General features: G+C 32.4%; 1 protein-coding gene across 1 annotated transcript; it reads left to right on the top strand.

Annotated features, from left to right (window-relative positions):
- Positions 1 to 1,423: 1,423 nt before the first annotated feature.
- LOC144564306 (protein VERNALIZATION 3-like) lies at positions 1,424 to 6,402 on the top strand. Its single transcript, XM_078313905.1, has 4 exons — positions 1,424 to 1,684; positions 4,924 to 4,985; positions 5,140 to 5,180; positions 5,883 to 6,402. The coding sequence occupies exons 1-4, from the start codon at positions 1,478 to 1,480 to the stop codon at positions 6,110 to 6,112; spliced, it is 540 nt and encodes a 179-aa protein (XP_078170031.1). The 5' UTR covers positions 1,424 to 1,477; the 3' UTR covers positions 6,113 to 6,402.
- The last annotated feature ends 4,243 nt before the right edge of the window (positions 6,403 to 10,645 follow it).

Here is a 10,645-nt window from a genome sequence, read left to right as displayed (position 1 = left end):
TTTGAAAATGTAGAAAATGATTGTGGTTAACTTTGTGGTAACTTAAAATTGTGGTAATCAGATCCCTCCTCTACATATGTATATATACATACATACATATATACATGCATGCATACATACATATATACATACATACATACATACATACATGCATGCATGCATACATACATGCATGCATACATATATACATATATGCATGCATGCATGCATGCATCCATACATATATACATGCATACATACACACATACATACACACACACACACACACACACACACACACACACCTGTGTGTGTGTGTAGGAATTGACTACGGTGCTACGCTTAACATATTAGCATTTTCCTATATATTTAAATATATATATATATATATATATATATATATATATATATATATATATATTAGTTTCTGTCACTAAATGTATCGATACTTTGCGTTCAACTTCAAGGTTTAGGAAGTCGATTTGTACATATGTATAGTAACTAGGGGTGGCAACGAATCAAATCGAATCGAACTTACCCTAATTTGAGTTTGAGTTTGAATAAGATTCAAATCAAACTAGGTTTGCTTTGTTTTGAATCGAACAAATTTCGAATCGAATTAATTGCGAAGTACACATTTTTCAAATTGAAGTCAATCGAATTATGAACTACAATTTTTTTTGGCAGCCCTAGTTATACTGATAGTTTATGCACTAGTTTTCTTCTCGCGGAACAAAATTCACATGGTTTCCTTCTACCTTTCACAAATTCATACTAATGGATTATAGGCCAGTTCAAGATTTCCTTACTTTTTACGCTGTTGGATTGATTAAAATCACGGCATTGATCTGGTCAAATGGAACTTATTACATTGTTAATTTGTTACGTTGCTGAAACATTTTCCTATTACAACTTACCATTATATTGACAATTTTGAGCTGTGATATAAATTTGGTTCCTGCATTATTAAAGATTAATGGTTGAATCCATTAGTTGTATTATTTGAGATTCGAACCTAAATAGTTCGTGAATCAATTTCGAACGAATTATACCCAGTTTGAGTTTTGATTTGAATAAGATTCGAACCGAACTGGTTTGATTTGTTTCAGAACGAACTAATTTTGAATCAAACTAAAGTCGAATCAAACTCAAATCGAATCATGAACTATGATTTTTTTTGGCACCCCTAATAGTAACTATATATATGTAGACGTCAAAATGGTAATCCTTAGTCAATGATTCCTAAAGTCCTCTATGTAAACATGCAAAAGAATATTAGATTCTAAGATGTCGGATGATTGGGAATGTTTCTCTAGAAAAAATAACATCTTCAAAAGCTATGTATCTTTATGGCTAGCTATGAAATTCCATTTCATATTAAAGCCATCCACAAGTATATAAAGGGGTGCAGCCGTACTCCACAGATCACAAAAACTGAAGTGCATGCAAATATACCTAGATACAGAGAGTGTGTGAGAATTAGGGTTAATTTCGACAGATGAGTAGGCAAAGAGGGGACCCACTTGCTATTGGGAGAGTGATAGGAGATGTGGTGGATCCCTTTGTCAGAAGCACCTCCCTAAGAGTTTTATATGGTAATGGCACCAGAGAGGTTACAAGTGGTGGTGAGCTCAAGCCTTCACAAGTAGTGCAACAACCTAGAGTTGATGTTGGTGGTGCTGATCTCAGGATCTTATATACTCTTGTAGGGAAATTATTTACATATGCGTTATTTAATTAGCTATAATTTTGTCCCTGCCATATCAAATAGCAAAACATCATACATGTATATATATATATATGAGGTAGTCTACGGTGAGTTGCGAAGTAAAACGCGTTTCTACTTCACGCTGTATTTTTATTTTGAAAGTCCAAATTACCGATCCGAACCGTTAGATATTTAATCCATATTGAAATGTGCTTGGAGACCAAATTTTACATTTTTTTGGAATTTTTTTACTATTTATTAAGCATTTTTTAAAATTGCTGCTTTACTGTGAACAGTAAAAAACAGTAAAATTTTCTGGACCATCAGATCAGCGACTTTCAAAATTGCTTAATAAATAGTAAAAAAATTCCAAAAAATGTAAAATTTGGTCTCCAAGCATATTTCAATATGAAGAACAAGATGAACGGTTCGGATCGACGTTTTGAACTTTAAAATCGCAAAATATGAGCGGGAAGTAAAATAGTCGCTTTACTTCGCAACTCACCGTAGCCTAGCTCTATATATATATATATATATAGAGTAAGGCTACGGTGAGTTGCGAAGTAAAACACGTTTTTACTTCGCGCAATATCTTTATTTTCAAAGTTCAAATAGCCGATCCAAACCGTAAGATGTTTAATATATATTAAAATATGCTTGAAAACTAAATTTTACATTTTTTGAAATTTGTTTATTATTTATTAAGCAACTTTGAAAATCTGAAAATCCGGATGAACAGTAAAAATTTCTGGACCGCTGGATCGGCGATTTTCAAAGTGGCTTAATAAATAGTAAAAAAATTCCAAAAAAATGTAAAATTTGGTTTCCAAGCACATTTCAATATGGAGATCATGTTGAGCGGTTCGGATCAACATTTAGAACTTTAAAATCACAAAATATGAGCGTGAAGTAAAATAGTCGCTTTACTTCGCAACTCACCATAGCCCAACTATATATATATATATAAATATATATATGAGGAGGAGGGTTTAAATGCACCCAAATTTTTGTGCACCCAAATGCACCATATCTTTCAAATTCTTTTTCTCCGTTTTCAAAGTCCGAATAGTCAATCCGAACCGTTAGATGCGATCTATATATTAAGATGTGTTTGGAGACCAAATTTTACATTTTTTGGAATTTTTTTACTATTTATTAAGCCACTTTGAAAATCGCTGATTTTACATTTTCTGGACCATTGGATCAGCGATTTTCAAAGTGGCTTAATAAATAGTAAAAAAATTCCAAAAAATGTAAAATTTGGTCTCCAAGCACATCTTGATATATAGATCGCATCTAACGGTTCGGATTGACTATTAAGACTTTGAAAATAGAGAAAAATGATAGGGTTCATTTGGGTGCACAAAAATTTAGGTGCATTTGAACCCTTCTCATATATGAGATGGGCTACGGTGAGTTGCGAAGTAAAACGCGTTTCTACTTCACGCCGTATTTTTATTTTGAAAGTCCAAATGACCGATTCGAACCGTTAGATGTTTAATCCATATTGAAATGTGCATGGAGACCAAATTTTACATTTTTTGGAATTTTTTTACTATTTATTAAGTATTTTTGAAAATTGCTGTTTTGCTGTGAACAGTAAAAAACAGTAAAATTTTCTGGACCATCAGATCAGCGACTTTCAAAATTGCTTAATAAATAGTAAAAAAATTCCAAAAAATGTAAAATTTGGTCTCCAAGCACATTTCAATATGGAGAACAAGATGAACAATTCGATCGTCATTTTGAACTTTAAAATCGCAAAATATGAGCGTGAAGTAAAATAGTCGTTTTACTTCGCAACTCACCGTAGCCCATCTCTCTCTCTCTCTCTCTCTCTCTCTCTCTATATATATATATATATATATATATATATATATGAGGAGGGATCCAATTACACCCTTTTAATTACATTCTCTATTTTTAAAGTTTTCAAATTCCAAACAGTCAATCCAAACCGTTTAACATAATGGATATGTTAAAATGTGCTTGCAGATCAAATTTTACATTTTTTGGAATTTTTTTACTATTTCTTAAGTATTTAACAAAATCGCTATATTCAAACCGTTGAATTTTTGTACCTATCTTAATAAATAGTAAAAAAATTCAGAAAAATGTAAAATTTGATCTGCAAGCACATTTTAACATATCCATTAAGTTGAACGGTTTGGATCGACTATTTGGACTTTGTAAACATAGGGTGTAATCAGGTGTCACCAAAAAAGGGTGTAATTGGATTCCTGCTCTCTCTCTCTCTCTCTATATATATATGAGGAGGGATCAAGTTACAACAAGTTACAACAAGCATTTTCTACATTTTCAAAGTCCAAATTGTTAGATGTGATCTCTAATATAAAATGTGCTTGGAGACCAAATTTTACATTTTTTTCGAATTTTTTTTACTATTTATTAAGATGGATACAAAAACTAGTCAAATTCGGACTATTAAATTTTGTACCCATCTTAATAAATAGTAAAAAAATTCCAAAAAATGTAAAATTTGGTCTCCAAGCACATTTTATTGTAGAGATCACATCTAACAGTTTGGATTAACGATTTGGACTTTGAAAATGTAGAAAATGCTTGTTGTAACTTGTTGTAACTCAAAAATTGTTATAACTTGATCCCTCCTCATATATATATTACAAATCTCAAGGCATGTCTGATGATGGTATGGATATGATGACCATATATATTCATATGACTTTTGGACCGTCATCAAACATGTATTGAGAATTGTAACTAATATGTTAAAGAAACTAGGAAATGTTCTGTGTGCTTACAAAAATAACATTTTCTTTTAAAAATAGTTCATTTTAGATTCTATATATGATTATATATTAAAATCAATTAGCTTTGTATTAAAACTATTATCTAAATGGTAAAAAGTACATGATGTATGTATAAATAAATTTGAACTGGTTCGTCCAAATATGAACACAAGATGAATATTTAAGTGGACTCTTCTTATATGACTTTTGTTTTTTGTTTTATACAATTGAAGTTAATGCATTGTAATTTACCACATATATAGAGGTCCTAGCACATAGTGTATATATAAGATATATGTTTACTAGTCTCTTCGTGTGTGTTTACATACATATATATGTACATAACTATATATAGTACCGAACAAAAAATATCTGCAAAAGAATCAATTTATTTCTTTCTTTTGTAAATCTAAATTTTAAGTTCTTTTATCGGGATCCGATATGGGTCCTGTGGTATATACACAGGTAATGGTGGACCCAGATGCGCCAAACCCAAGTGATCCTCATCTTAGAGAATACCTCCATTGGTAAGAACAAAATAAACACTCTTGACTCGTCTCTTTATTCAATGTGTTATTCCCATTACTTCTTTAGCTTCTGTGCTATATATATATATAGATAAAATTAAAGATGAAGAAATGGAGTTGTGTCAAGTTTTTAACTTGTGTTATGTGCGTTTAGGTTGGTCATCGACATTCCAGGATCCACAGACGTAGCTTATGGTGAGAGATAGATGCCTCTCTTTATCTCTCTCATTTAAGAAATCTTGCATGATCCAACCAGTGTACATGAAGTAAACACAAAAAAATTATTGAGTAGAACTAGGGTGTTCTAAGTTCACCAAGTTCCTTGGTGATCTCAAGTCTGAAACCTGTCAAATCGGCTTCAATTGATGAGTCCGAATTGTTGAAAAACCCGTCTTCCTTACAAGTGATGTGTTTACATATAAAAATTTTAAATATTCGAATTAATTTAGTATAAAGTCAAGCGGTCAAAAAACGTTCAAAAAATGTTCAAAAAATGAATGCATTAAAATTAATTTATTAACCTTCTAATTTTAACCGATTAACTTTATACTAAATTAATTCGAATATTTAAAATTTTCACATGTAGACGCATCACTCATAAGGTAGTCGGGTTTCAACTGTTCGGATTCGCTATTTGAAGCCGATTTGATTAGTTTTAGAATTGAATTCACCAAAGAGCTTGGTGAACTTAAGAACACCTTAGTTCTCAAAATTATTATTATACTTTTGGAATCAATGATCAAACTTATTATGAACATATATTGAAGTATCTGAAGATATCAACAACTATAGGATTTAGTTGCCCAACTAATAACTAAAGTAATTGATATACAGTCTTCTATTTGCCTCAAAAAACTAACAAGCAAACATATTTATTATACTTGTCTGTATATAAAGGGCAAGAGATCATGTCCTATGAGAGCCCAAGACCAACCTCAGGGATCCATCGCTTTGCGTTTGTGTTGTTTCAACAGCTAGGCCGGCAGACGGTCTATGCTCCAGGATGGCGCCAAAATTTCAACACCAGAGACTTTGCTGAGCTGTACAACCTCGGTTCACCAGTTGCTGCAGCGTACTTCAATTGTCAGAGGGAGTCTGGCTCTGGCGGTAGAAGGATGTATCCTTAGGTGAGGAAAGAGGCAAGCTAGCTGATCTGGTACAAGATTTGTCCTTGTTTTGTTGTTGTATCTAATTAATATGTGTTGTACTAGCCAATTGTAGTGTTGTACATATACGGAGTTCAAAGCCTCCTATATATGAATGATTCTGTGTGTTAGCTAAGCCTACGAGGTTATCTACACATAAACAGTAATGGGGTAAATGGCATAGGCACCCATCCATATTATTGTATGAAGCATATAAAAATAATACGAAAATTATATAATTATATATATATATTTATAAACTTTCCTTCGCTTGATGTATGTTGGATGTTACAATCATTTAGATTTGCTTTTCTATTAGAAGCTCGATTGTTAACAGTCACTACTACAGAATTTCAAATCTACACCGCTCAAACAACACCGAATTTGACAAAACCGGTGTTGTATGTATCTTAGTAGCGGTTAAACTTACAACCGGTGCTAAATGTCTAACATACAACACCGGTTTATTTCTAAAAACCGGTGCTGAATATTTAGCACCGGTTTTTAGAAATAAACCGGTGTTGTATGTTAGACATTTAGCACCGGTTTTTTAAATAACCGGTGTTGTATATTTAGCACTGGTTTTTGAAAATAAACCGGTGTTGTATGTTAGACATTTAGCACCGGTTTATTATTATTAACCGGTGTTGTATGTAACAGATGCAATGTTAGCGCAAGGACCCGAATGGCTTGTGAGGACGTACCAAGGATATGACATCAATGAGTACATCTTTTACACCAAAAAACAAGATGACAAGAGTACCATGCAAAATACTGGTGTGACATTAGTAGATTGGTCGAAAGAATTCTCGAGATCAAAAGATTCTCGTCCAATAGACATGTCAAGTTCATATTATGGTTTTATTGAAGAAATTTGAGAACTAAATTACATTAACATTAAAATTCATTTATTTAAGTGTCAATGGATCGATACCGTCCTAGTGTAAAACTTGATAAATACGGGTTTAATTACTCTAGTGCATAAAGAGCATTTGGGATATGTTAATGACCCGTTCACACTTGCCAAACAAGCGCATCAAATATTCTACGTCCTTGACCCGGCCGACAATGCCCTTAAATGGCATGTTGTTCTTCATGGGACAAGATGTATCGTCGGTATTGAAAATGTCATAGACGAAGAAGAATATGATTATTTCGACGAAGTTCCTCCATTCTTTGTTGGCATGTAACCTGCAGAACATGCAAATGACGATATCGATGAAGCAAATTACATGCGATCCGATCACCAAGAAGGATTAATTGTGGATTGACAATCATTTTTGAATTTTAGTCGAGATACATTTAAATAGTTTATCATCAATTAATTTTAATTTACAATAATTCAATTAATTTTAAATATTTGTTATATTTAAATTATTCTACTGTAGTGCCGGAAGATTTAAATTTGAAGTGGATCCGAAGTGAGCTCCAGTAGTTTAGTTTTGAATTTTGTTCTCATTTGTAAAATTAACCTTATTTTCCATTTGTGGTCATTAATTAGTACAATTTATTTTACAATTTATGTTACAATTTATTTTATATTTGTTAAGTTATTTTATGTGACTACAATTTTTTTTTTAATTTGAACACGTACTCATTTCATATTTTTAAAATTATACAATAATAAAATTATAATTTAAATATTATTTATGATAATTACAGCATATTTTTCATAAATAAAAAATGAACGAGATCTTGCAATTTAAAAAAAAATCAAGTATCAACATAGCTTTTCTTTAAATAACCGCTGTAAAAAAAATTCCAAATTTGAACAGCTATCTTCAAAAATTGAGAAAAAATTTCGACTGGCGCTCTCTCACTCGAATCCATATCTTCTGAGGTAACAAAATAGTTATGCTTTATATTTGGACTGTCCGATTGCATTTTGGGTCAATCCATCCTTTTCATAAAACACACAGGTCCTTTAATATTTGTGCATATTTTATTTAAACGGACTGGATACAAACAAAAATAACCTGTTACCTTAGGTGATATGAATTGCTCCGCACCCTCATTCTAAATTTCTTTAAGTTCAAGGTTTTCCCGCACCATCATTCAAAAATTTCTGAAATTTCTTGGCGGCTTCGCTAAACCCTTGCTACTCCTTTGCCGCACCTGCCGATCTGAGCCTCTCTAGACAAAATTTTCTGAATTGCTCCTCTAAACCCTTGCTACTCGTTTCCTGCACCAAGATGGAGCCGCCGCACCGGCCGTAGAGAGACTCGATCCGAGCCAGCGCCCGAGAGAGACATTGTTGCTTGGACCAACCATTATGCGGCTACACTTAACACGTGGTGCCTAAACAAGTTCTCGATCCCTTTCTTGTCAGAAATTCAACAAGTTACATGGTAAGTGCTCTTCCCTCTTGTATGAGCTTCTTTAGGTGCTTTGCATTTAGGCCATAAATTTTAGCCTTTGGTAGATCGCGGTGACACTTAACACTTTTTTTGGTACCACATTTGTGAACGTGAATGTGCTATTTGGAAATCTTTGACCGTGCACACAAGTTGCTTGATGAAATGTCCCAAAGAGACTCTTAGCGTGAAATCGGCAAATAACAAATTTTCTACTTTATTCCAGTTGTATTTCTCCCGAGTAGGATCAGCCAATTAATTTATATGATATGAATTGTGTTTTCTTTTATCTAACATTTATATATAAACAACAGTGAATCATTTTTGTAGGCAACGGATCAGACAAATTATGATAGTCATAGCATATAAATTTGATTCACTTAAGCACTAATTTACCTCTTTCTTAATCTGTAGTAAATAAATGCAAATGAGAATTGATCCGTTGATGGAATCTGAAGCGATGGATCAAACTTTAGTGGGTTACGAAAAGGTCATGGCAAAGAGGATCAAGTCTAATAAGGAGAGGATGCAACAACTTGGCATCCTCAATCTGTCACATGATGTCAACGGTGATTCCAGAAGCTCTAATTCGAAAAAGAGCAAGAGGAACAAGAAGAAGAAAATTGATTTAACCCCCCCTTAAGCATGTGTGAATATTTTGAGATATGAAAATAAGGTACTAGTTAAATTTAATTTGATGCAATTCTCTTTAAGTTCATTAAGTTTAACATCTAAATTAACAATTTAATATAATTTCATGCAGTGCTTAAGTTTGTCGCCGTATTCGATGGAAGATCTTAAACAATTTCAGGCAATATGAACTAATTTCTTTGTGGAAAAATATTTGTAATTGATTATGAAGTTATTTTAGCTTGTTTTAGTTAAGATAGTGTGAGAGATGATATTATCTTAGCTTGTTTTTGTTGAAACTATCAAATTTAGTTAAGATGATACTTTTAAATCATGTGTTGTTTCATTTGTATAATGTTTTGTCCATTCTATATTTTATACATGTGAATATTTAATTTATGGCTAGCAAATTCGGAGACTAGCCTAATGTAAAACCAAATTCCAAACAATAAAAAAAAATTAACGATAAAAACTGGTTCTAAAAAAAAATTACTGGACAATTCAATTGATATATAACACCGGTTATTTAACAAAACCGGTGTTGAATATAGCTTATAACACCGGTTTTTATGAAGAAACCGGTTTAGCTTATAACATTTAGCACCGGTTTTTATGTAAAAACCGGTGTTGTTTCATTACATTCAGCATCGATTTTTACGTAAAAACCGGTGTTGTTGCATTACATTTAGCACCGGTTTTAAACCGGTGCTAATCAATCGATGGAATCAGCACCGGCCCGATCAGCACCGGTTTGAAAACCGGTTTTAAATGTAAAAAAAAACCGGTGCAGATTTGAAATTCTGTAGTAGTGAGTCATACATGAAAAATTGTTGTGGACTAACTCGTCCACTATTAGAACACCCGTATAAATCTTGCAGCAAAAAACAAATATTTACTTTTTTCTAAATTTTTGTGGCCCAATTTTATTCTGCATATATAGGTCCTGAGTCCTGACATATTGACTGACTAAATTGGTTCTATATCAGAAGTATTAAATTCATCAATTGGTTCTTAGTGTGAACTATTTATTGACTGACACAAGAACTATATAGTAAGAAGCAAATGTATAAATTGGTTCTATGTCAGAAGTACAAATAAAGTGTGAACTACTAATTAACAAGGGCAAACCAAAATTGTGTAAACCAAGTATTAAAAGTGTAACCAATATATAATTAAACAGTATAGAAAAACAACAGAGAGTATAGAAGAGAGAGTGACGATCAAATGATTTTGTATATATATATTTTGATTAATTCTTGACTCTTGTACAGATCGTCTACCTATATATAGGTGTATTACATAGTTTGTTAGTGCCTAACTAATTCTGTTAAGTCTCTAATTCAATGGGTTGACCAGTCAACATCTTCCTATACAATGTATTTTTACATGTTTGATTGGTAAACAGCCAACACGGCATAGTCCTATACAGTGCTCTGCTAATAAAAATCATGTATTCAAAGTGTCAAAAATTGTGTGGAATGTGCGAAGTTGCCAATTAACCATTGAAATATAAAGTGTGAATAGTGTATCA

Source organism: Carex rostrata, chromosome 13 (genome assembly GCF_964058835.1).
Source record: "Carex rostrata chromosome 13, lpCarRost1.2, whole genome shotgun sequence".
Lineage (NCBI taxonomy): Eukaryota > Viridiplantae > Streptophyta > Magnoliopsida > Poales > Cyperaceae > Carex > Carex rostrata.
The sequence above is the reverse complement of the archived record's forward strand: the minus strand, read 5'-3'. Positions and strand labels throughout refer to the sequence as shown.

Coding starts and splice junctions, on each gene's coding strand:
- LOC144564306 (XM_078313905.1), top strand. CDS start 1,478: ATGAGTAGGCAAAGAGGGGACCCACTTGCTATTGGGAGAGTGATAGGA. Junction 4,986..5,139: donor CTTAGAGAATACCTCCATTG/GTAAGAACAAAA, acceptor ATGTGCGTTTAG/GTTGGTCATCGACATTCCAG. Junction 5,181..5,882: donor ATCCACAGACGTAGCTTATG/GTGAGAGATAGA, acceptor CTGTATATAAAG/GGCAAGAGATCATGTCCTAT.